General features: G+C 45.1%; 1 protein-coding gene across 2 annotated transcripts in view; it reads right to left on the bottom strand.

Moving 5' to 3' along the window:
* CAMKK1 (calcium/calmodulin dependent protein kinase kinase 1) overlaps nucleotides 1-26888 on the bottom strand; it is a 422153-nt gene that overhangs the window by 218511 nt on the left and 176754 nt on the right. For both annotated transcript variants that reach the window (XM_073665198.1, XM_073665200.1), the window contains exon 4: nucleotides 4809-4862. In XM_073665198.1, coding sequence (XP_073521299.1) covers nucleotides 4809-4862 — 54 coding nt within the window. The remainder of the gene's footprint in view (nucleotides 1-4808; nucleotides 4863-26888) is intronic.

Genomic DNA, 26888 nt, shown 5'->3' with positions numbered 1-26888 from the left:
TATTGGCACTACATTCGCCTGTCGCCAATCAAGTGGTACAGACCCAGTCTCAACAGAGTCCTTAAATATAAGATATAACGGTCTGTCTATCACATTACTTAGTTCCCTTAGTACCCGTGGGTGTATGCCATCAGGTCCTGGTGATTTGTTTATTTTAATGTTACTGAGGCGTTTCTGTACCCCAGCTTGGGTTAGATTTGTCATACTTAGTGGAGGATTAAGTTTGTCACTTCTCATTTCGCCTGTTAGTTCTTTTTCCTTTGTGAAAGTTGACGAAAAAAATTTATTTAATAGATTAGCTTTATCCTCATCTTTCTCTATGATTTTGCCTTCATCACTTTTTATCGGTCCAATATTATTAGATTTAATCCTTTTACTATTTATATACGTAAAGAACAGTTTGGGATTTGATCTACTTTCCCTAGCAATACGTCTCTCTGTTTCCTCCTTTGCTATTTTCATTTGTTTTTTGCAGGTTCTCGTTTTTTCCTTGTAACACATTAGTGCCTCCTTGCTGTTTTCCTGTTTTAATCTCTTGAATGCCTCTTTTTTGCTATTTAACGCCCCTTTTACGTTCTTATTCAACCATATTGGTTTCCTCTTATTTCTGGCCCTTTTATTCCCATACGGTATATACCTCTCGCACTGAGTATTCAGAATTCTTTTGAAGGTTTCCCATTAACTATTCGTATTTCCTTGATTAAGAACTTTGTCCCAGTCAATAAGTTGAAGGTTTTCTTTCAGCTGATCAAACTTCGCCCTCCTAAAGTTTAATGTTTTAGTTGTTCCCTTATTGATAACCCTACTGAAGGGCATTTTGAAATTGATAATATTATGATCGCTATTACCTAGGTGCCCCCCTATCTGTACCTCAGTTATTCTATCAGGCCTATTAGTCAATATTAAGTCCAACACTGCCTTCCCTCTCGTTGGTTCCTGCACTAGTTGGGAGAGATAATTATCCTTGATATTTGTCAAGAACCTTTTTCCTTTCTGCGATCTACAGGTTTCTGTTTCCCAGTCAATATCCGGGTAGTTGAAGTCCCCCATTACAATCACCTCATTATGTTTTGCTACTTTGTCTATTTGTCCTAATAGCAGTTTCTCATTCTCCTCTGTTATATTAGGTGGCTTATAGCAGACCCCCAGTAATATTTTATTATTATTTTTTGCCCCCTCTATCTCTACCCACATGGACTCGACCCCCTCTTCTCCCTCTCCTATATCTTCCCTTAGTCTGGGCTTTAGACGTGACCTTACATATAAGCAGACTCCTCCGCCCTTCCCCTGTTTCCGGTTCCTTCTAAATAAACTATAATCTGTTAAATTTACCGCTCAGTCGTAGCTATCGTCTAGCCAAGTCTCTGTTATACCTACGACGTCATACCTCTCCTCCGATATAAGCGCCCGCAGCTCATCCGCCTTATTGGTCAGGCTTCTTGCGTTGGTCAGCATGCAAGATAAAACTTTGGGGTTATTTAGCATCCTATTCTTCTCTAACGATCTAACTGTACTATCCCCACCCCCCTCTCCACCCTCATTATATTCACTTCTCCCCTTCCCCCTTGCTTGCCTCACATCCCACCTATTTCCTTGGTTTCCCCCCCCCCGTCTCTAGTTTAAAAACTCCTCCAACCTATTAGCCATCTTCTTCCCCAGCACCGCTGCACCCTCCCTATTGAGGTGCAGCCCGTCCCTACGGTAGAGCCTGTAGCCGACAGCGAAGTCGGCCCAGTTCTCCATGAACCCAAACCCTTCTGCCTTGCACCAACTCTTTAGCCACTTATTCACCTCCCTAACCTCCCGTTGGCGCTCCTGTGTGGCTTGCGGGATTGGTAGTATTTCTGAGAAAACTACCTTGGAGGTCCTTGCCCTAAGCTTCCTACCTAGATCCCTGAAATCATTTTTAAGGACCCTCCATCTACCACTCACTTTGTCATTGGTGCCAATGTGGACCATGACCGCTGGGTCTTCGCCAGCCCCACCCAGTAACCTGTCAACCCGATCCGCGATGTTGTAAGATGTAGAGGAAAAAAAGGATATAAGATGGGTCTGGACATTTTTCAAGGACCATGTTGTTCCTGAGCCTCCATGAATAGAAAGTTAAATCAGAGAGGACATAGTTGACTGACTGTTTTCATGTGACTTTCAATCAGTGAGTGGTGGAGGGGAAGCAGCGGGAGGGCATAGATTAGGTAATTACATGCACCTTTTACTTTGAAACTATGGCTGATATTATAAAAGAAGCACTCCCAACAACAATGTTATCTCCTAAAGCATTTTAGATATGTGTGTAGTGTAGGTGCATTTAAATACTTACAGATTGCTGTCTTCCCTAGTTTCCAGCGCAGCTCTGGTCCTCTACTGACTAATATGACTTTAAGGCTGTGTGCCCACGATGCGTTTTTAATGCATTTCTGCAGCGTTTTTGCAGCTGCAGAAACGCATTAAAAACGCATGGTAGAGGGTCTGCCATGTTCCCCAATGATAATCCGCATGTGCTGTGCACATGCTGCGGAAATTTCCGCTGCGGATTATCATTGCGGAAAAAAACGCAGCACTACCAATTATAATCTACCAATTACTACCAATTATACTACCAAGATAATCAATATATATGTACAAAATATTATATTTGCACTGAAATCTTGTTTCTTTATTGTAGCTATTCCATCACCCATTTCTGGGGAATTGTCATCAATTGGGAATATACCTTTTTTGAACAATGAAATATATTTAGACCAACAATGATATGCAGTGGTCTGTTTGTGATGTTTGGACTACTACATTTTATAAGTATTATACAATGAATATATCATTCAGTGGTTTACTAATCTGGTTTAGCCCAAAATCACTTTCATATGGACTTTATAGTCCACTCATTTAGGGTGCTATTTCGATACACATCTCTAGATATTGCTCTTTTCTGGGTTTCACTATATTTGCTTACAATGTACATGTTATATGCTATCTTTTATCTTTTGAGATTGGTGCTGTGAATTTGGGTGTGGAGAGTGTGAAGGGTTGTGGCCTTATGGGATTTTTTTCTCCTTTTTCTTGGTCTTCCCCCAACTCATATTATTTTTTAACTGGTATTCTCACATTGTCTATTATGTTTTTGTATATATGTGTAATTAACTTTTTTGATACGCTTAATAAAAATAACAGTAATATATTTATACAATACAGTATATTCATCTTATCCCTCTTTTGTGTCTTTGGGTGGGGTTGTTATCATTATCTCTATCTGTTATGTTTTGGTATGCTAATTCAAGACTCATACTTTTTATTCTGTACAGAAAACTTTTCAGAAGTCTTATTATCATTACACACAAGATTATAATGAATGGTAAAAGCTCTATAACTGAGGAGTCACAATAGTTAATGGTCAGAGCTCACCTCCTCTCTCTCCCTACTCAATGACCTTTCCCGATCACAGCATGCCCAGAGAGCTTTTCTGTAGAAAGTCAAGAGCCAGAGCTAATCTATTACAGCCTATGTCAATGTGACTGCTTGTACAGAACAGGAAATAAAGAGTCTATTATTAGGCTTGGTGGCAAATGTAATTTTTTTTTATTTTTTACAATAGATTGTGATAAGAAAAATAAAAAATCTTAATCAATTAAAAAAACAAAACAAACACAAATTTTATAAAGAAATCATATTTAAAAAATAGATCATTTTCTGTTGACACATTAACAGTGTCCATGGAGGTGGCAACTTTTCGCTTCAATTTCTACTTTAAGAAGAACGCACATCAAAGTTTTTATCCTCTTAATATATTGCAATCATCATATTACATAGCATTGTGAACTTACAATTGCTCATTTTGATTTTTACCAAGCTTAATCTTCTCTGCACTATGAAGAAGCAGGAAGTCTCTTGTCCCTTCATTTATCATTCCCCTCTTCAACTCTTAACCTAGCTGCTCTCGTCTCCCTTGCCAGGAACTTTTGCAGTGACTCATGAGTCACACAGGGAAAATGGACTTCCTATTTCTAAATAGAGCTTAGAAATATTCAGCTAGTCAGTTTTTAATCACGTGATGTCATAGACCTAATGGAAAAGAGAAGAATTATCTGGGTAGAAGGGCAAAATGAGCAATTGTAAGTACACAGTGCCATATGATATAATGATTGCAATATATTAAGAGGATAAAAAGTTTGATGGGAGGAGTGCTTCTTTAAATGCAAGACAGTAAAAGAACCATCTAGGCCTGGCCATGGCAAACTGCTGTGTTTAATGTAAGTCACACATGTTAAATTCTGGCCTGCAGGCCAAATCGGGTCCGAAGGTTAAATATATTTGGCCCACAATACCGACACCGACCCCCCTATTATACTGTATGGAGCATTATGTGGGGCCATTATACTGTATGGAGGACTATGTGGGGCCCATTATACTGGGTGAAGTTCTGTGTGGAGGGCTGTTAATAGATATTAAGGTTGGCCCGCGCGACTTTGTTCAAGTGTTTTATTTTGGCCCTCTCTATATTTGAGTTTGACATCCCTGATGTAAGTGGACAATGGACCCAAAGCACATGAATACACTTCAGGACACTAACACATGTTTAGTAAGATTTTTGGACAACATTCCAGCTCAATTTTACCAAATAAATCATCATCCTAGAAGGAAACTTTAACTTCTAACATTTTAAGCAAACCAAGAACTGTTTCCCATTGCGCATCATTTTATTTTTTTTAACGCACACACCATTTCTTCATTCATTGTAATACTTGAAATTTAGAAAGATAGTATTAACAGACAATATTTTCATTTTGTACAATCATAGACCAGATTTTACTTACATAATATTTGTCGTCACTTTCATTGTAAGCCAGTTTCACAACGCCGTATGAGCCCTAGAAATAAAAATATTTCAAATGTAAATGTATCTTCGTATACAAACAGAAGTAGAAAATCAATGCTCTTCAACTTGGCATTATCATAGGATTCCATATTGTTATACAAGTAATTTTAGAAACTGGAAACTTTCTGCTTCACTGGTCCAGCACCAATTAAGTGCAATCACCGTGACCTGAAAACTGTGCAAGACAATAAATCACAGAAGCTAAAGAAGGGGACTATGGAGTGTACAAGAACATAGAATATAAAAGGTACGGTATGTTGCTGCTTACTAAACTATAGCATGCTCCTGAAAGTAATGTACTAGTAAAATATAGAATTCTAAAATCTAACTTTTAATATTTAATTTTAAAATTAAATATTAAAAGTTAGGTTTTAGAATCCTATATTTTACTCCAATTGGATTAGACAGTGAATTATTGGTTGCTATTTTTTTTTAGACATTTAGTTCATAATTATTCAGTGAATTTATGAAAGTACTGTACTCTCCACAATCAAGCACTCAACAGATAGGACTCAAAGTTCCAATGGTGACTATGTATTATAAATGTATTATAAATTAGGCTGAGCTGCTTGTATCCATTGAAGGAAAATCTTAATTCATATAAATACATTCTAGAGAACTGTATTTTCTAAATTACTTAGTGAAGAATTGTTTTGGTATTTTAGTACAACAATATATTTGGTCTATAAAATTGGTCTACCAAATTTGGAATAGAAGGCCTGTACAAAGCACTAACTGTAACCCCACTAAGCGCCTTTTGAATGAATTGGGAGACCAATTATGAATCAAGCCTTAGGCTATGTTCACATGTCCAGTAGTGATCAGTTAGAACAGATCCAGCAGCAATGCACTGGCAAAAAAAGTTGTGCCGACACAACTTTTAAGTCGTTTTTAAATAACTGATCTCTGCTGGATCCGTTTTTTTTTTTTAACATCGATGTCTATGGAAAACAGATCCATTTATTATCCATCCATTTTTCTTTCATTTGATCCGTTTTCCATAGACTTCAATGCTAAATAAACAAACAAATCGTATTATGTCAAGAATATCGCAGCCTAGGTAGGTCACGCAGAACCACCCGCTGTGATCATTGGGTCGAACAGCTCTCTGTTGTCCCCTATGGTCTGGACAATTACACGATTGGCCAACAATCAACGGAGGAGGCTGCAGGCTGTTTGCACTAATATGCAGTTATCGGGAAATTAACAGTGAGAGTATGGTATATACACCTACGGATTCCAAAGCCTGGAATATATGTATATACCTCTGATACGGTCACTGCAAAATCCATGATAACCCCGGTACTACTCACTGCCACCACCAGTCGTTTTTACAGGCTGACTGGAGGCCTGATTTCTGGTAGCGTATGGCTTCGAGGCGTGGTTTACAGAACAAAAGGCACAGAACTGTTACATCTTATATTTAGTCCAAAAGGGAGGCAGTAGCGTTCTGGGCTCTCGAACCGCAGGTAACAGCACCAAGGTAGGTCGTCTCCCCGGGGGATAACCACATTTTCCCATTTGTCCGACAGGCTGCGGACTCAACTCTTCTACCATCCTGACCGACTGTGAATATTACCTCACTGCCACTCTGACAGGCTGTGGGACACACCTTCCCACCACCCTGACAGACTCTGGGTACAATTTTCCCACTCTTCTGACAGGCTATGGGCACCTCTTTCCCATCATCCTGACAGACAGTGGGACGCACATTTCCCTCACCCTGCCCGGTTGTGAGACATACCTCCCGTCCCCCCGGACAGGCTGGGGATAGGACCTTCCCTGCCCTCCTTGTTGCCTTAGGAGCTGCACCTCCGATGTATGATTGGCCTCATACGCGTCAGTGATTTGTGCTGCTTTAGCGGCCTCCTTTTTCTCCCGATCCAGCACGAACTGTTGCACCTCCATGGGACAAAAGCTGAAGAAGCTGGTCCTTCACCATCAGATCTTTCATGTTCTCGAAGGTGGTGCCTGACAGTTCTTGGACCCACTGATCAAAGTTTGTTCTGAGCCCGTTCACCACATCACTATTGTCGTGTGGTCCAAATTGGAGGGCCTGGAAATTTTTGCGGTACACCTCAGGAGTCAGCTGGTATTTTTTTTTTATCAGGGCCTGTTTGATGGCCTCATAGTCTCTATCTTGGTCTCGAGGGAGAGAAGCAAACACCTCAAGAGCTTTTCCTCAGAGCCCTGGAGTTAAAAATCGGACCCACTGGTCAGCAGGCAGCTGGTACTGTAGGCAGGCCTTTTCAAACCCCCGCAGAAATATGTCTCGGACCCATCGAGACATTGCTCTTCACACAGCCTCATCAGCACAGCTTTCTCATGCTTTTTATAAGCAGCTTCCATCTTTGCAGTCATTTGCCAAATAAAAGTAGAATAGAAAAACAAGAGAAGGGGAGGGGTGTACAGTACAGTATTGTCCCAGATGAAAAATAATAAAAACACTGAGTCTGATTCTTCAAAACTCTGCACAAAATTCTCACAAGAACTGTGCAAGCTTTCAGTGACAGGACTGATTTCTCAAACTAGATCACTGATGTTCTGTAATATCCCACTGCTGCCACCAATTTGTCAAGAATATCGCAGCCCGGGAAGGTAAAGCAGAACCACCCGCTGTGATCTTTGGGTCAAACAGCTCCATGCTGCCCCCTATCGTGCGGACAATTACACGATTGGCCGACGATCAATGGAGGAGGCCGCAGGCTGTTTGCACTGATATGCCAGTTATCGGGAAACTAACACTGAGCGTATTGTATATACACCTCCAGACTCCAACGCCTGGAATATATGTATATACCTCCAATACAGGCACTGCAAATTCCACAATAAACCCGTTACTACACACTGCCACCATCAGTCATTTTTAGAAGCTGACTGAAGGCCTGGTTTCTGGTAGCGTATGGCTTTGAGGTGCGGTTTACAGAACAAAAGGAACAGAACTATTACATTTTATATTTAATCCAAAAGGGAGGCAGTGTTTATAAAAAAAAAATATACAAAATATTTTACAAAGGGGACAAAACGATGCAGCATATACAGTTACAGAAAATAAAATGGATAAACAAAAGAAACTCACTCGCAGAGACGAGTCAGCTAGTGGATGGAAGCAATCCGGTTGAAAACATCTGGTTAACAGGATCAATCTTACACTGACATGTATCCTCCTCAGCATTGAACACATATCATAATTTGCCTTGATCTTTTAGGAGCACCTGAGTTACACCCACACCCTTCACCCCTGTGATGACCTCACGTGGGTCCGGTTGTGGGTTTGTTCTCAGCCCTTCATGATTTCATGAAATCCCCAAATTATGGGATAATCCACTCCGCATAACCGCAGAAGTTTGAGATTGCTGCCATATTTTTCATCAGGATTTTATCTTTATCTAGAGACCAAACATGACATGGCTGTTGTCAGTTATCTGGGCACTATTGGTTTAGGGCTTATTGTTACAGTTATGAAAAAATATCCATATTCTTCCCCTATTAGCACTGAAGCAAAAAATGTATGTCCCATCACTTTCAGATTGATAAAAACTTTATTATTCAACATTTTCTTTCAGAGACATCACGTCTGCTGAAGCTGTTCTGATGAAAGGAATGTGTATACTGTGTGACAATAGCTATTTCTGAAGGATGTGAGATATTCGCTTTAATCCTGTCAAAACTTAAGGCTATGTGCCCATGATACAGAAATGCTCAGGATTTTTTCCTGAGTGTTTCTGCATCTCCCTGGCAGAAAAAAACGCATGCGGATTGTACATGCGTTTTCCTGCCAGGGACATGCGGAAGTGAAGCGTTCTTCACTTGCATTTCCGCATGCGGGTTGACAAGCGCTTTCCAAGCGATTTTAGCATCACTTGGAAAGTGCTTGTCAACTTGGTCACACTATATAAATCCATGCAAATAGCATGGATTTATATAGTGTGACCCGAGAGAATGTCAAAAAATAAAAAAATAAATATATACTTACCCTCCGATGGCCCGCGCTGTCTTGCTTCGTTCAGTCCCGGCTGCCGGCAGCGGTAGAGTGAAGGACCTGCCGACGTCAGCGTCGCGTGACCCGTCACATGACTCTGACGTCAGCGCAGGTCCTTCATTCCATCGCGAAGTGCCGGGAAGCAAGGAGGAGCGCACCGCGGGCCGCCGGACGGTAAGTATATATTTATTTTTTATTTTATTCTTTTTTTACAGCTTTTTTAATGGTACCTGGGTGTGGATGAGACTCTTCTCTCCTCTACACCCGGGTACCATCCGCACATTAGAACGTGCCAATTACGCAAGTACAGATGCAGTCTTGTGGAATTGGCGCGTTCCAATGCAAGTCAATGGCGGCGAAAACGCAGCACTTCTGCAAAATAATTGGTAGTGCTGCGTTTTTTTCCGCAATGATAATCCGCAGCAGAAATTTCCGCAGCATGTGCACAGCACATGCAGATTATCATTGGTGAACATGGCAGGCCTTCTACCATGCGTTTTTTAAGCGTTTCTGCAGCGTTATTGCCGCTGCGGAAACGCTTAAAAAACGCATCGTGGGCACACAGCCTTAAAAGCCTTTTCCTGTCTTAACTATTTGTCCAGTCTGTAACTCTTTGTCTATGCACAATATACCTCCTCGTTTAGTCACCTGGGCACTGCCAGGATCCTTCACTTCACAAAGGGTCTGCATGCATGTTAATTAGGAGAGTTCACTTCTCTTTGTCTCCAATCTATATATCACAGTTTTACTCATTTCCCATGTTAAACTGTGTAATTCACATAAAGGCAGCTCAGATTGTAAACTCTTGTCTCATGCTACAATTCTGTGTGACAGAATAAAGGAGGCGGAGGGTTGAGTGACTTCAGAGATTTTTAATATTTTCTATGACATATTGAAATCAGGTTTTTTTTAACCTGACAAAAAAAGTTGTGTGTGCACAACTTTTTTTAATCAATGGATTGCTGCTGGATTCGTTCTAACAGATGATTACCGGACATCTGAACATAGACTAAGAGTCTCAAAGACAAACAAATTTGTGTCGTATGTTAAGCAAATATTTTAAATTCCTTTATTGTAAATATCCAGTTGAAATATATTCTATTTGCATAAACAATTTACAACTGAATATGGAATGGAAAGCTAAATAGTGGATGGGGTTAATGGAATTACAGCAAGTAGCTGCATCGGTGAACCGAGGATAAGGTGCTTAGTTGTAAGACACATAGCCCTGTAGGCAAACTAAATATAGTGAGAAAATGCTATGGCCCATACTGTTTGCTGAATTTAAAAATAATTCAGCAGTCTTTCAAAACAAAAAAGAATTGGCACCGCATGCGAAAAGTCTTGGAGGCAGGAGTGGGAGGTTCAGATTATTGAGGATATTAATCTTAGGCCATTAGCAGAACGGAGGGCATGGGTAGGGTGGTAGACTGAGACAAGGGAGGAGACATAGGGCAGTGCTGAAGCATGGAGCGCTTCGTGGGTGAGAGTGATGAGTTTATATTGAACTCTGTAGTGGATGGGTAACCAGTGCAACGACCGGCACAGGTTAGAAGCATCAGTGTAGCTGTTATGTTCTGCTACCAGAGCTAAGGAAAGAGAGGAGATCTGTCCCTACGATAGAACTCAGCTGAATCCCTACGATGTAACAGGGAACCTGATCCTGCGATCAGACCTGCTAAAGTCCTAAGCTAGTCTGTACGGAGACCTATAGATGTGGGGAAGGAATCCCTACAAGTACTAAGGACTGGGAGGAAAATGGGACACCTCCTAACAGAAATAGTAGCAGACAGACGAACAAACAAAATATATAGAACATAGAGGTCCGTAGACCAAGCAAACTAACAGAGTTAGATACAGAGCACAGGCTAGCTAGAAAGTAGTTATACAATGAAGTCCAGCAAAGCCAGAAGGGCGGAGCAGGATTAAATAGACCAACAAGGTCATGTGACCAGCAAAGGAAAAAACCTAAGAGTAAGGTTCTAACAGTACCCCCCCTTCTAAGAGGATCCTCCGGATCCCCTAGGACCAGGCTTATCAGGAAATCTCCTGTGAAACGCTCTGATAAGTCTGGACGCGGAAACATCATCTGATCTCACCCAAGAGTTATCCTCGGGTCCGAAACCTTTCCAGGCTACAAGATACTGCAAACTACCTCTATACCGTCTAGAGTTAAGGATGCGAGAAATTTCATATTCTCCGTCCTCCACCACTGGAGGAACAGAGGCAGAGGCGTCACAATCCGACACAACAGCTTTTTTTAACAGAGAGACATGAAATACCGGATTAATTCTCCAGGAGGTAGGAACCTCCAACCTAACAGCAGATTGGTTGACAACCTGAAGCACCTTAAAGGGCCCTACAAACTTGGGACCCAATTTCTTAGAAGGAATCCTCAACCGCAGATTCCTAGAGGACAACCAGACCATGTCACCAACAGCGAACAAAACCTCCTGTCGTTTCCTATCAAAGTAGTCTTTAGATTTTCTGTTGGCCTCCTGAAGATTACCACGCACATCCGTCCAAACTCTCTCCAAATCACCGGAAAAATTCTCCTCCTCAGGCACGGCAGATCCCAACTTGGAGAACGACCCAAACGACGGATGTCTCCCAGAACAACAAAAAAAAGGCGAACAACCAGCAGAAGAAGATGTATGATTGTTCAGAGCAAATTCAGCAAGTGGCAGAAACTCAGACCACCCCTCTTGATTGTCTGCCACAAAACAACGCAAGAACTGCTCAACATCCTGGTTTTTCCTTTCTGTCTGGCCATTAGATTCAGGATGATATCCGGACGAGAACGACAAATGAACTCCCAACCTGTCACAAAAGGCACGCCAAAAACGAGCCACGAACTGAGGACCCCTATCAGAAACAATGTCAGTAGGAACGCCATGAAGTCTGACAATTTCCTTGACAAAGGCCTTAGCGAGAGTTTTAGCGCACGGCAGTTTGACGAAGGGAACCAAGTGACACATCTTGCTAAAACGGTCCACGACCACCCAGATGACAGTAAAACCCTCAGAGGGGGGAAGGTCAGTTATAAAGTCCATAGCCAAATGTGTCCAAGGAGCACTGGGAACCTCCAAAGGACAAAGCAACCCCGCAGCAGGAGTATGTGAGGACTTAGATCTAGCACATATAGTACATTGACGCACCCACTTAATGACTTCCTTCTGCCATCCAGGCCACCAAAAACTGCGACCCACCAGTCTCTTGGTCTCAGAGATTCCGGGATGACCTGCCAACCGAGATTCGTGACACTCAACAAACAAATCTCTCCCAAAGGTCCCAGGCACAAACAACCTCCCATGAGGAGTGTTAGATGGGGCATTCTCCTGTGCTTTAAGAATCTCATCTTCCAAAACGGAGTCCAAAGCAGCTATCACAACACCTTCTTGTAAAATGTTCTCCTCTTTCTCAGCACCGACTATGGGAGAAAAACTGCGAGACAAGGCATCCGCCTTAACATTCTTAGTACCAGGGATGTAAGTAACGGAGAAATTAAACCGCGAGAAAAACAGTGCCCACCTAGCCTGACGGGCATTCAGGCGCTTGGCAGCATCAAGATATATCAGATTTTTATGATCCGTAAGAACCTGAACGGGAAATTCCGCACCTTCCAAGAAGTGGCGCCAGTGTTCAAATGCGAGTTTAATAGCCAATAATTCCCGATTACCAATATCGTAATTCAGTTCAGGCTCCGAAAAATTTTTTGAAAAAAAGGCACAGGGATGTAATCCATCCCCGTTATCCTGAGACAATACTGCGCCAACCCCCACAGAGGAAGCATCAACCTCAACCAAAAACGGCTTAGTCACATCAGGCTGCATAAGGATGGGAGCAGAGGTGAACCTCTCCTTGAGATACACAAAAGCTTCAATGGCCTCAGAAGACCACTGAACCGCATCAGCACCTTTCCTGGTGAGATCGGTCAGAGGTTTGACAATACTAGAAATTTTTTTTATGAATTTTCTGTAATAATTGGCGAAACCCAAAAACCTCTGTATCGATTTCAAACCAATAGGCCTAGGCCATTCCTGTACAGCTTGAACTTTAACCGGGTCCATCTCAAAACCTTCGCTGGAGATAATGTAACCCAAAAAACTAATTCTCTGTACAGCGAACTCACATTTCTCCAGCTTAGCAAAAAGCGAATTGTCCATTAATAACTGTAATACCTCACGTACGCTCCGCCAAAGAGACTCCAGATCCGGCGAATAAATCAAAATGTCATCCAAATACACAACCACATTTTTGCCGATCAAAGGTCTAAGGATGTCATTAATAAGATTCTGAAAAAATGCAGGAGCATTAGTAAGACCAAAAGGCATAACCAGGTTCTCAAAATGACCCACAGGAGTGTTAAAAGCAGTCTTCCATTCGTCACCCTCCTTCATGCGCAACAGATTGTATGCCCCCTTAAGGTCAATTTTAGAGAACCACTTGGCCCCCATTAACTGGTTAAATAGATCAGGAATCAATGGCAGTGGGTAAGGATTGCGTACAGTAATTTTGTTAATCTCACGAAAATCCAGACAAGGACGTAAACCTCCGTCCTTTTTTTTTACAAAAAAAAATCCAACCGCCACAGGAGACTTAGAGGGCCTAATGTGACCGGCGGCCAAACTTGTCTGTATGTATTCCTCCAAAGCCTTCCTCTCAGGAATACTAAGGTTAAATAAACGACTTTTAGGAAGAGTCGCTCCAGGGACAAATTCAATAGAACAATCATAGTCTCTATGGGAAGGCAAAACCTGCGATTCCTTCTCAGAAAAAACTCTCCAAAAATCCTGAATAGGAACAGGCAATTCTCCCCTATCCAAAGCTGCAATACGCCCGTTACAACACTTGTCATAACATTTATGGCTCCAGGATTTAATTTCACTGGTAGACCAATCCAGTACAGGATTGTGAAATTTTAACCAGGGCAATCCCAATATTACTGGAGAAGGCAAGTTATTCAAAACTACCAAATCCAATTTCTCATGGTGAACACCATTAATAGTGAGAGGAAATTCACAGACCTTGAGAGTAATATTCTTCAAAGGGGAACCATCCACAGAAACCACAGCAATGGGGGATGATAAAGGTTCGGGTTTTAAATTGAGTCTTTCCAAGAATCCCCCATCAATTACATTCAGAGTAGACCCACAATCAACAAACACCCGAAATTCCATTAATTTTTCCTGAGCAATCGTGGAAGCAGCTAAAAATATACCCTTGGAATTTAAACAGGCAATACGGGCATGACTGACCATTTTTTTTTCTTTCTTCATACGAAGCTCACAGCCTTTAATCAAATGACCAGATTTTCCGCAATAGAAACACAAGCCTTCAGAAAATCGACGGTCTTTTTCTTGAGAGCGAGGTGCCACCGATCCAATCTCCATCGGTTCACCACTGTTAGTACACACATTCTCATAACCAGAAACTGACATAGCAGAGGATTTGCTCTCATTAACCCTTGCACGCAGTCTCCTATCCACCCGTATAGCTAATTGCATAGCCTGTTGCAAATCTTCAGGTGTAGGATAAGCAATTAGCAGGTCTTTAACCCTTTCATTGAGCCCAGCAAGAAATAGACTTTTCAGAGCAGAATCGTTCCACCCTGCTTGAGTAGACCAACGATGGAAATGAGTACAATATTTTTCCACATTACCTGATCCCTGTTTCAAACGTCTCAACTCAGTCTCAGCTGATGCGACACGGTCAGGATCATCATATAATAGTCCCAAAGCAGAAAAAAAACTATCCACTGATCTGAAGCATGTATCACTAGGTTGCAAAGAAAAGGCCCACTCCTGAGGCTCTTTGCGCAAAAGTGACATTATGAACCCTATGCGCTGGGATTCATCCCCAGAGGACTTGGGTCTCAAACGAAAATACAATAAGCAAGCATTTTTAAATGAAAAAAATTCTCGGTGTTCACCAAAAAATAAATCCGGCAAACATACCTTAGGCTCCAAGAAATGTGTTCCAGGACAGTTACTCACGTGCTGACGGAGCTCGGCCACCTCCAGAGAGAGTCCCTGCAGGCGATGAGCCAAATCCTGAACCGACACCATGATGGAACAGAAAAATCTTTCCTTAGAGAATTTGCAGGCTGGACTTACTGTTATGTTCTGCTACCAGAGCTAAGGAAAGAGAGGAGATCTGTCCCTACGATAGAACTCAGCTGAATCCCTACGATGTAACAGGAAACCTGATCCTGCGATCAGACCTGCTAAAGTCCTAAGCTAGTCTGTACGGAGACCTATAGATGTGGGGAAGGAATCCCTACAAGTACTAAGGACTGGGAGGAAAATGGGACACCTCCTAACAGAAATAGTAGCAGACAGACGAACAAACAAAATATATAGAACATAGAGGTCCGTAGACCAAGCAAACTAACAGAGTTAGATACAGAGCACAGGCTAGCTAGAAAGTAGTTATACAATGAAGTCCAGCAAAGCCAGAAGGGCGGAGCAGGATTAAATAGACCAAGAAGGTCATGTGACCAGCAAAGGAAAAAACCTAAGAGTAAGGTTCTAACAGTAGCAGTGGGCGAGGAATATGATCCTGGCTGCTGCATTAAAGACGGATTAAAGAGGGGAGAGTTTGGTAAGGGGGAGACCGATTAGTAGAGAGTTGCAATAATCCAGACGAGAATGAATAAGAGTTGAATTCATTCATTCATTCTTGCAACTTTAAAACATAGAAAATAAAACAAACAAAAAAATAGACCAGTTTCATAAGAGAACTACTAGAGTATGTTCGCATGTAGCTTTTTTGATGCATTTTTTTTCTGCATGAAAAAGGCAGACTATGGGTCAAAAACCACAGTAGAAATTATGCATGTATTTAATGTGAGTTTTGGTGGCTTTGTTATTAGACTTTAGCTGATAAACAATTTTGAAGTCAATGGGGAAAACTGCAGTAAAAACGTTGAAAGAACGGACAGACTGGGCTTTTTAAAAAAAAATGCACCACAGGTCAAAAAACGGAAAGGAAAAAAATGCACTGTGTGAATGACATTTTAGAAATCTCATTTATTTTGCTGCTACAGTAAAACGCTGCATTTTTTTCTGTGCAAGAATAAAACTTCACAGAAAAAAATGCATAAAAAATGAAATATCTGAACATGCTCCTACATTGCTTTATAATGATTATACTTGTCTTCCCTTTACATTAGAACAAACTGGCAACCTATTTCACACACTTTGTATTTCCATTCCTATTTTTCAACTTAGCATAAAAAGAACAATTGATCTTGTCTATGTTTATATTCATAACTTTACTGTACATTGAAAGGCATTAAAAGCCTTAGGGTATGTGCCCAGGATCCATAATATCAGCGTTTTGGACACAGCTCCCCTGGACTGAGCCCAAAACGCTGCGTTGTACAGTAGAAGCACAGTGGATGGGATTTATAGAAATTCTCTGCCCACTGTTCTTCTATTTGACGCTGCGTAAACTCACCCTCTGTGTGGCTTTAAGAGCATGTCAATTTCTGTTGCAGAGAGACTAGTCTCCGCAACAGAAATTTCCACAATAGAATGTATAGTGTGCGGTAACTCCGCATGGTTCAATGAATACATGCAGATTTACCTGCGTGATTGGACGCAGCGAAAATTCGCTGCGTCCAAAGTGTTGCTATAGCCTGATCGTGGGCACATAGCCTTACAGAGTCAGGCACCAGTTCATATAGTACATTGCCAAGTAGTAAAGAATAAAAACATGCAAAAGACTAGATCCCAGGGCTGTAAGAAATTTTAAGTTAGCAATGCAACAACAGACATGGTGTTGGTGAAAACTAGGGTCTTCAAATGTGTTCTATTATGAGCCAGTTCTTCTGGGCTAAAACTATACTTATTTATGTTTTGTTAACAGTGCAATGAACTGTACTGGCACAAAGAATGTAGAATTTTTCTAGACATAATTTTAATGGTATGGAACATATTTAAAGAGAACCTGTCATCAGGGTTATACATACTAAACTAAAGGCATTGCCATAATGGCTATTTATACTGATTTAATACATACTTTCAGTGAAGAAATCCATAGCCTGGTTTTAATAAAATCATCATTAGAAGTTTTGGTCTCCATGCATTAGGGCGGGAATGTGGGTAGGGTTTTCAGCTTTGCCATGGCCCCTCTGCTGTCTATCTTCTTCCATGGCAGAGCTGAAGACCCTACCCACATGCCCGCCCCATAGACCCGCCCCGATCCACGGAGACCAAAACTTTTAATAATGATTTTAGAAAGACCAGGCTATGGATTTCTTCACTGAAAATATGTATTATTAATTCAGTGTACCAGCACCATTATAGCAATGCCTTTAGTTTAATATGTATAACCTCGATGACAGGTTCTCTTTAATGCTTCCAGGATGATTCATGTAACATCTAACACACTCTGTCAAAATATAGCTGTGTAGTACGTGCAATATATTTTCCTATTCACATTTAATTTAAAAGGTCAGCCGTGAATGGATACACAAACCTGACCCAGTCCAAATTTTGAAAAAAGACATTGCCTGTAATATTTGTTTTCCATTTGCGATACATCTATTCATCCTGCACCCATTAGACTCTGTTCATATGAGTGGATGCGCAATTATAAAGCTCTGATTCTGACATTTCTCAAGAAAGAAAAAGCACAGCATGCTGCACGGTTGTTTCCAGAAAATGTCAGAAACCCTAAGCATCCTATTATACTCAGTGGGGTCCACCGGGCACCATTTGTATCTGTCACATGATACATCCATCCACTGCATACATTAGGTTCCTATAATGGAACAGAAAAACATTATTCCTAATATAGATGTGACTATAGACTTAGATTTTTGCATCTTTTTTGATAGGAATCTGCCAGCAGGATTTCAGTCCCAAAACTATTTATATGTGCATGTTGCTATTTCAATGACAAGTCCAGCAATACCTTTACATGACCAATCTGTTCCTCTGTTACTGAGAAGCCAGCACATGAACTGATATGCAAATAAGGCTGTAGACCTATCTATAGGTCTGAAGCTTCTGTCACTACAGCTCTATTCCCCGCTTAGCGCTGCCTCCTCTTGTATGACTGACAGCCTCTATGCTGTTGTATGACTTCAGGAAAAGAAGCTGTCGGTAAAGTAGGAGCAAGCAGTGCTGGGTGTGGAATAGAGCTGGAGTGACAGAGGCTTCAGATCCACAAATAGATCTTCAGTCTCATTTGCATATCAATGCAAATACTGATTTCTCAGACTGGCCATATAAAGGTATTGCTGGACTATCTTTGAAAGAGCTACATGTGCTTATAAATAGTTTCATAAATAGTTTGGGGAAAAGTTGAATTCCTGCTGACAGATTCCCTTTAAGAAAAGTTATCTTTACATCATAAAATGCTACAGTTGTGACAGTATCATCTGGAATTACAGCAAGCTGCTGAGATCAGGTTATCTCTATTACTGGAAACCACCAGTATTATAAAGTGCGTGCCTAGGGCGGCAGGTTGCGGGGGCGGCACCTCAGCAAGGAAGTTTGGAAATTTTTATTATTCTTTTTAAACTCACTTCTGTCTTGCCTGTAAGTGCGGGGCGGGAAGGAAGGTGGGCGGAGGACACTGCACAGTCTGGCTGCAGTCGAGACATGAGAAGAGCAGGGGAGGAGCTTTGTACTAATTGGTGGACATGCAATCAGTGTGCTGCTGCTCCACCAATCAGAACAAACAATACTGTCACACACCAGAACCGCTGAGGAGAAAGAAGGCCTCGGCTGCCATGCTTCAGCTTCATGGTACATGCGCTGGCCTGCATTTATGAACATTTATTATGGGTTGATAAGTACTGGGTGGGGGGCCGCTTTGTTGTAGAGTGGGGATGCGATTTCCCGCATTGCACTGTGAGGAGAGCCTGAGTGGTGTAGAGAACCCTCCTCGGCTTCCACACAGTGCTCCTGATGGGAGCGGCACCCACCACTGCACAGTGAGGAGGGAGACCTGGGGGGACAGGTGCCTGCACTGTGAGGAGGGAGACCTGAGGGGAAAAGGTGGCTGCACAGTGAGGAGGGAGAGCTTGGTGGGGCAGGTGTCTGCACAGTGAGGAGGGAGACCTGGGGGGACATGTGCCTGCATTGTGAGGAGGGAGACCTGGGGGGGGCATGTGCCTGCATTATGAGGAGGGAGACCTGGAGGAGACAGGTGCCTGCACTGTGAGGAGGGAGAGCTGAGGGGGCAGGTGCCTGCACAGTGAGGAGGGAGATCTGGAGGGGCAGGTGCCTGCACAGTGAGGAGGGAGACCTGGGGGGGACATGTGCCTGCATTGTGAGGAGGGAGACCTGGGGGGGGCATGTGCCTGCATTATGAGGAGGGAGACCTGGAGGAGACAGGTGCCTGCACTGTGAGGAGGGAGAGCTGAGGGGGCAGGTGCCTGCACAGTGAGGAGGGAGATCTGGAGGGGCAGGTGCCTGCACAGTGAGGAGGGAGACCTGGGGGGACATGTGCCTGCATTGTGAGGAGGGAGACCTGGGGTGGGCATGTGCCTGCATTGTGAGGAGGGAGACCTGGAGGGGACAGGTGCCTGCACTGTAAGGAGGGAGAGCTGAGGGGGCAGGTGCCTGCACAGTGAGGAGGGAGATCTGGAGGAGCAGGTGCCTGCACAGTGAGGAGGGAGACCTGGGGGGACATGTGCCTGCATTGTGAGGAGGGAGACCTGGAGGTGGCAGGTGCCTGCACAGTGAGGAGGGAGACCTGGTGGGGACAGGTGCCTGCACAGTGAGGAGGGAGACCTGGGGGGGACAGGTGCCAGCACAGTGAAGAGAAAGACCTGGGGGGGATAGTTGCCTGCACTGTGAGGAGGCAGAGTTGGGGGGGGGCAGGTGCTTGCACAGTGAGGAGGGAGAGCAAAGGGGACAGATAGGTGCCTGCACAGTGAGGAGGGAGAGCTGGGGGGGACAGGTGCCTGCACAGTGAGGAGGGAGAGCTGGGGGGACACTCAGGTGCCTGTACAGTGAGGAGGGAGAGTTGGGGGGGACAGGTGCTGCACAGTGAGGAGGGAGAGCTGGGGGGACATGTGCCAGCATTGTGAGGAGGGAGACCTGGGGGGGGCATGTGCCTGCATTGTGAGGAGGGAGACCTAGAGGAGACAGGTGTCTGCACTGTGAGGAGGGAGAGCTGAGGGGGCAGGTGCCTGCACAGTGAGGAGGGAGATCTTGAGGGGCAGGTGCCTGCACAGTGAGGAGGGAGACCTGGGGGGGACATGTGCCTGCATTGTGAGGAGGGAGACCTGGGGGGGCATGTGCCTGCATTGTGAGGAGGGAGACCTGGAGGGGACAGGTGCCTGCACTGTGAGGAGGGAGAGCTGAGGGGGCAGGTGCCTGCACAGTGAGGAGGGAGATCTGGAGGGGCAGGTGCCTGCACAGTGAGGAGGGAGACCTGGGGGGACATGTGCCTGCATTGTGAGGAGGGAGACCTGGAGGTGGCAGGTGCCTGCACAGTGAGGAGGGAGACCTGGTGGGGACAGGTGCCTGCACAGTGAGGAGAGAGACCTGGGGGGGATAGTTGCCTGCACTGTGAGGAGGCAGAGTTGGGGGGGGGGGGGCAGGTGCTTGCACAGTGAGGAGGGAGAGCAAAGGGGACAGATAGGTGCCTGCACAGTGAGGAGGGAGAGCTGGGGGGGACAGGTGCCTGCACAGTGAGGAGGGAGAGCTGGGGGGACACTCAGGTGCCTGTACAGTGAGGAGGGAGAGTTGGGGGGGACAGGTGCTGCACAGTGAGGAGGGAGAGCTGGGGGGACATGTGCCAGCATTGTGAGGAGGGAGACCTGGGGGGGCATGTGCCTGCATTGTGAGGAGGGAGACCTAGAGGAGACAGGTGCCTGCACTGTGAGGAGGGAGAGCTGAGGGGGCAGGTGCCTGCACAGTGAGGAGGGAGATCTTGAGGGGCAGGTGCCTGCACAGTGAGGAGGGAGACCTGGGGGGGACATGTGCCTGCATTGTGAGGAGGGAGACCTGGGGGGGCATGTGCCTGCATTGTGAGGAGGGAGACCTGGAGGGGACAGGTGCCTGCACTGTGAGGAGGGAGAGCTGAGGGGGCAGGTGCCTGCACAGTGAGGAGGGAGATCTGGAGGGGCAGGTGCCTGCACAGTGAGGAGGGAGACCTGGGGGGACATGTGCCTGCATTGTGAGGAGGGAGACCTGGAGGTGGCAGGTGCCTGCACAGTGAGGAGGGAGACCTGGTGGGGACAGGTGCCTGCACAGTGAGGAGAGAGACCTGGGGGGGATAGTTGCCTGCACTGTGAGGAGGCAGAGCTGGGGGGGGGGGGGGGGCAGGTGCTTGCACAGTGAGGAGGGAGAGCAAAGGGGACAGATAGGTGCTTGCACAGTGAGGAGGGAGAGCTGGGGGGACACTCAGGTGCCTGTACAGTGAGGAGGGAGAGTTGGGGGGGACAGGTGCTGCACAGTGAGGAGGGAGAGCTGGGGGGGCACTCATGTGCTGCACATTGAGGAGGGAGAGCTGGGGAAGACACTCAGGTGCTGCACAGTGAGGAGGGAGAGCCTGTCAGGAGCACTACTCATCAGTGTGCTACTGATCCACCGTTGAGGGAATAGAATTCTACACTGAAAACCAACAGAACACTCCTTCTAGTGCGCTTGCATCACTTCTCTGCCTCTCTTTGAAGATTTTGTATAAGTACACCTTAGCCACTATACAGTTGTGCTCAAAAATTTACATACCCAGACAGAATTTTTTCTTTCTTGGCCTTGTTTCAGAGAATATGAATGATAACAAAAAACACCAAGGTTACTTACTGGTAGTCGGTTTTTCCAGAAGCCATTACAGCACACCTTGAGAGAGGGATCCGCCCCACCAAGGACAGGAAACCATCTGAAATAAAAGGGCAGTACCTCTCCTTCGCTTCAGTTGATTACAGAGCATTGAGAGGACCGCCGGAAAAAACGTTAGGCAAATAACCAACACCTACATCACACACAAAACACCCAACTAGTGCACACCCAAGGCAAGAGAAAACAGGGGGGGGGGATACGGGTGCTGCCATGGGTTCTGGAAAAACCAGCTACCAGTAAGTAACCTTGGTGTTTTCTCTTCACCCACGACGGCACACCTTGAGAGGATTTTGGAGAATGAGAGCACCCTAGGGAGGGACCACCGCCTGAAGTACCCTTCTCCCAAAGGTAAGGTCAGCAGAGGACGACAGATCCAATCTATAGTGCCTGTAAAAGGTGCAAGGTGCAGACCAAGTAGCGGCTTTACATATCTGGTCAATCAAAACCTCCGCTCTCTGCCCAGGAGGTCGCCACGGCCCTGGTGGACTGGGCTTTGATACCGACCGGGGCTGTAACTCCCGTAGATATGTAGGCTAAACTGATGGCCTCCCAAAGCCACCTGGCAATAGTACCCTTTGATACCCTGTGACCTTTCCTATTCCCCTGGAAGGTTAAAAACAGGGAATGATCCTTCCTCCATTGCTTAGTCATGTCTATGTACTGTAATAAGGACCTCCTAACATCTAAATTATGAAACTTAGATGCTCCCGGGGTTTTTGGGTTACTACAGAAAGAAGGTAACACAATCTCCTGGTTACAGTGAAATCTGGACACAACTTTAGGGAGGTACGCCGGGTCTGGGATTAGGACAACTCTGTCATCATAAATTTGGGTGCATGGAGGATTACGAAAGTGCCTGCAGGTAGCTCACCCTACGGGCTGATGTCAAGGCCACCAAAAGAATAGTCTTAAGGGTGAGTAATTTCGGAGAGATAACCTGTACGAGTTCAAAGGGGTTGTCAGAGAGAGCGTTCAGGACTAAATTCAGGTCCCTGGGAGGAATTTTAGGAATCCGGACTGGTCTGGGCCTAGCACAGGATCTAACAAACCTAGAAACCCATCTGTTTCCGGCTAAGTTACAATTATATAGTGCACCTAGTGCTGATACCTGAACCTTAAGTGTGTCCATAGCTAATCCTAAATCGTATTCTTTTTGTAGGAACTCTAGAATCTCCTTAATAGGAGACTTATCTGACAAAGGGGTTTTAAGAAAATCCAGGAACTTCCCCCAAATTCTACCATAAATCTTAGTTGTTATGGGTTTTCTGCTACGTAGTAGAGTGGAGACTACAGCCAGGGAGAAACCCTTACTGCTCAGTAATGACCTCTCAAATTCCACGCCGCAAGATGGAGCCCCTTGGTTTACGTGTGGAACACTGGCCCCTGACTGAGAAGGTCCAGCCTGTCCGGCAGGATACAGGGGTCTGATATCGACATCCGCCAGAGCAGGGAGAACCAAGGTCTTTTTGGCTAGAATGGGGCTATCAAAATTATCCTCGCTTGATCTTCCCATACTTTCCTCACCACTGCAGGAATCATCACTATTGGGGAAAACGTGTAGGCCTTCCTGAACTTCCACGGAATATGGAGGGCGTCTACCGCATAAGGATTCTCTGATGGGTCTAGTGAACAGAATTCCTCCACCTTTTTGTTGGCCTTGCAGGCGAACGGATCTATGTCTGGTAAACCCCACAGCTGGACAACCTGTTGAAAGACTACCGGGTTTAGGGCCCACTCCTGTTGACTTAAACGTATGGCGGCTCCAAAAATCTGCTTTTGCATTCTCTTACCCCCCTTATGTATAGCGCACCGAGGGATGGGAGATGCTGTTCCGCTAGCTGCAGGATATTGTTCGCCAATACCATAAGGCAGCGAAATCTCGTACCTCCCTGGTGATTTATATACGCCACTGTTGTCTGGTTGTCTGACCTGACCTGCACGTGGTGACCCCGAACATGGGGTAGAAAGCCTAACAGGTATCTTTCCACCGCCCAAAGTTATTTTAGGTTGGATGATGCTCCCATCTCGTGACTTGCCCAGTGACCTTGAACTGAGTGATCTGCCAGGTGATCCCCCCAGCCGGAACCACTTGAAGCGGTTGTAATAACATAGTCGACCAGTCTGGACCACTGTATGCCTGAGGATAAGTTTTTCCTGTCTGTCCTCCAAGATAGGGAGGCTACAGTCTCTCTGGAAAGAACTAGTTTTCTTCCTAAATGTCAGAAGGATCTCTGTGCTGACAGGACCTCCCATTGTAGAAGCCTCATATGACCTTGGGCCCATGCGACTGCTGGGAGACAGGATGTCATGGATCCCAGTGTGACATCGCTTCTCTTAAGGACATTGCAGGAATACTGATGGCCTTTATGGCTAAATTGATTATCTTGCATATTTTTCTTCCATGAGAAAACAGGCCCGGAGCTGAGAATCCAGGGTTAAACCCAGAAATATCTGTTATCTTGAGGGGGTTAACCTTGACTTATGGAAATTTATCAGCCAACATAGCTGCTGTAAAAGCGTTGTGATTTCTAATATCTGAGCGGAACTGTGGCTCTCCGATCTCCCTACAAGAAAATCGTGTAGGTAGGGGACGATCACCACGTTCCTGATCCGTAGAAAGGCTGTTACTTCCGCAATGAGAAGATTGAATATTCTCGGAGCTACTGAGAGACCGAATGGAAGGGCCGTGAATTGGGAATGTCTCAGTTCCCCTTGTACAAATAAGGCTACCCTTAAGTACTTTTGGTAGACTGGATGGATAGGGACGTGGTAATAAGCGTCCTTCAAGTCGACTACTGCCATAAAGTAATTGAGGTGGAGTAGCTTTACTGCAGAGTTCACCGATTCCATCTTGAACGTCAGGTTCTCCACTAGCTGGTTTAGGCCCCTGAGGTTGATAATGGTCTTTAAGGACCCATTTGTTTTTTTTTATCAGAAAAAGGAGGGAATAAAATCCCCCTCCCTGTTGTGTCTCTGGGACCTCGAGAAGGACTTGTTTTTCTAGTAAGCCTAAAATTTCTGCCCCCAAGGCCATCAGTTCCTCTACTGACTTCCTCCTGGGGGTGATTGCAAAGGTACGGTGAGGGATCTGATGGAAGCGTAGATTTAGGCCCTCCTTCACTATGTTTAGCACCCAAGGATTCTAGGTGATGGCCTCCCAAGCTGGAACAAAATGGGACAGCCTTCCACCTACTGGAAGTCTGGCATCATTGGGAGGACTTTCTAGTCGTGGCGGAGGGGGGGCCCCTAAACATATATCCTGACTCCTTAGTTTTGGAGTCCCATCTCTTCCTATTCCCCGGCGGCCCACCCCAGTTAAATTTTCTCCTCCAAAAATAAGATTTTCTTGTATCTCCTGAGAAACCTGGAAGCCTCTTTTCCTGTCGCCTGCCTTTTCCAGAATATCGTCCAACTTGTGGCCAAAAAGGAACTAGCCATCACAAGGGAGACAGCATAACTTATGCTTCGACTGCAAGTCTCCTGGGCAGCCCTTGAGCCACAAGGCCCGTCTGGCTGCATACCACAGGTTTGCTGACCTGGCCGATAGTCTAATTGAGTCTGCTGAAGTATCAGCAAGGAAGGTCAAAGCTGCCTGCATTAGGGGTAAATTAGACAGGATCTTATCTCTAAGTATTTTCCTGTCTTTAATCTGATCTTCCAATTGCTGTAACCAGACTATTAATGATCTGGCCACACAGGTGCCCGCTACAGCTGGCTTAAGGCCCCCCACTGATGCTTCCCACGCGTGACGCAGGAAGGAGTCTGCTTTCTTATCCAGAGCATCCCTGGGGACACCTGAGTCCTCCAATGGCAAGGACGGTTTCCTAGAGGATCGAGCCAGAGCTCCATCTACTTTGGGAATTTCGTCCCAGGACTCTGAATCATTATCCTCTAAGGGGTATTTCCTCTTAGAGGATGAAGGTACTGTCCCTGATCTTTTAGGCTTCCTCCATTCCCGATCAATAAGGGCCTGGATTTTAAGGTTAACCGGGAATGTGCGCCTCTTTTTCTCTTCCAATCCGGCAAACATCATATCCTCTAGGGATTTGGTTGTCCTTTCCTCCTTCAGCCCCATGGTGGATCTAATGGCTTTAACCAGCTTGTGGTGTCCTCAACGGGAAAGCAGGGCCTACCACAGTCACTGTCCGAAGAGGAAGAGGCCGAGGAATCACATCTCACATAGCGAGATCGCTAGCGAGATCGCTGCTGTGTCACGGTTTTGGTGACGCAACAGCGACCTCACCAGCGATGTCGCTATGTGTGACACTTTGCAGCGATCAGGCCCCTGCTGTGAGGTCGCTGATTGCTGCAAAGTGTCCTGGACCATTTTTTGGTCGCTGCCCTCCCGCTGGTCAGCACACATCGCTGTGTGTGACCAGCGGGAGCAGCGATCAGGCTGGTAACCATGATAAACATCGGGTTACTAGGGGCACACGCGCACCTAGTAACCCATTGTTTATCATGGTTACGAGCCTGTTAAAGTGAGCGGTAACCTCCCGCTCACTGTAGCAGAGTGGTAACCATGGTAAACATCGGGTTACTAGGTGCGCATGTGCCCCTAGTAACCCGATGTTTATCAGGGTTACCAGCCTGCTAAAGTGAGCGGTAACCTCCCGCTCACTGTAGCAGAGTGGTAACCATGGTAAACAACGGGTTACTAGGTGTGCGTGTGCCCCTAGTAACCCGATGTTTACCATGGTTACCAGCCTGCTCCTGCTTCAGCAGCAGACTGGTAACTGGAGCAGGACATCGTGGAAAGATTCTTTCCACAATGTCGCTGCTCCCCTGATCGTTGGTGAGCCTGCCTGTTTGACAGCTCACCAGCGACCACATAGCGACGCAGCAACGATCCCTGACTGGTCATATCGTTGTCGGGATCGTTGCAGCGTCGCTAAGTGTGACGGGGCCTTAAGAGCCTGAAGGTCTAATTGAGAGAAAGAATCATAGCTAGAGGAGATTTCCTTATGGGACTTCCTTCTCTTTCTAAGTAACCCTTTCAGGGAACCTTGAATCTCAGAGCGGACCATGGACCTGAGATTACTAGCAAAATCTGGGTACTCTCAGCAATAGATTTGTCAATACAAACTGAGCACAGATCCTTCTGCCATTCTACAGGTAGGGGTATCTGGCACAAGGCACACATCCTGTGTTTCTTTTTGGAGCTATACTCCACAGGCTCCTAGGGGTTAAGCACATAAAAAAACCTATTAAAACCAAGTGACATTCA

The sequence above is a fragment of the Phyllobates terribilis genome, unplaced genomic scaffold, assembly GCF_046119375.1.
Source record: "Phyllobates terribilis strain yellow unplaced genomic scaffold, ASM4611937v1 Scaffold_2__4_contigs__length_985480577, whole genome shotgun sequence".
Lineage (NCBI taxonomy): Eukaryota > Metazoa > Chordata > Amphibia > Anura > Dendrobatidae > Phyllobates > Phyllobates terribilis.
Note: the sequence above shows the minus strand (reverse complement) of the source record. Positions and strands in the feature narration are given on the sequence as shown.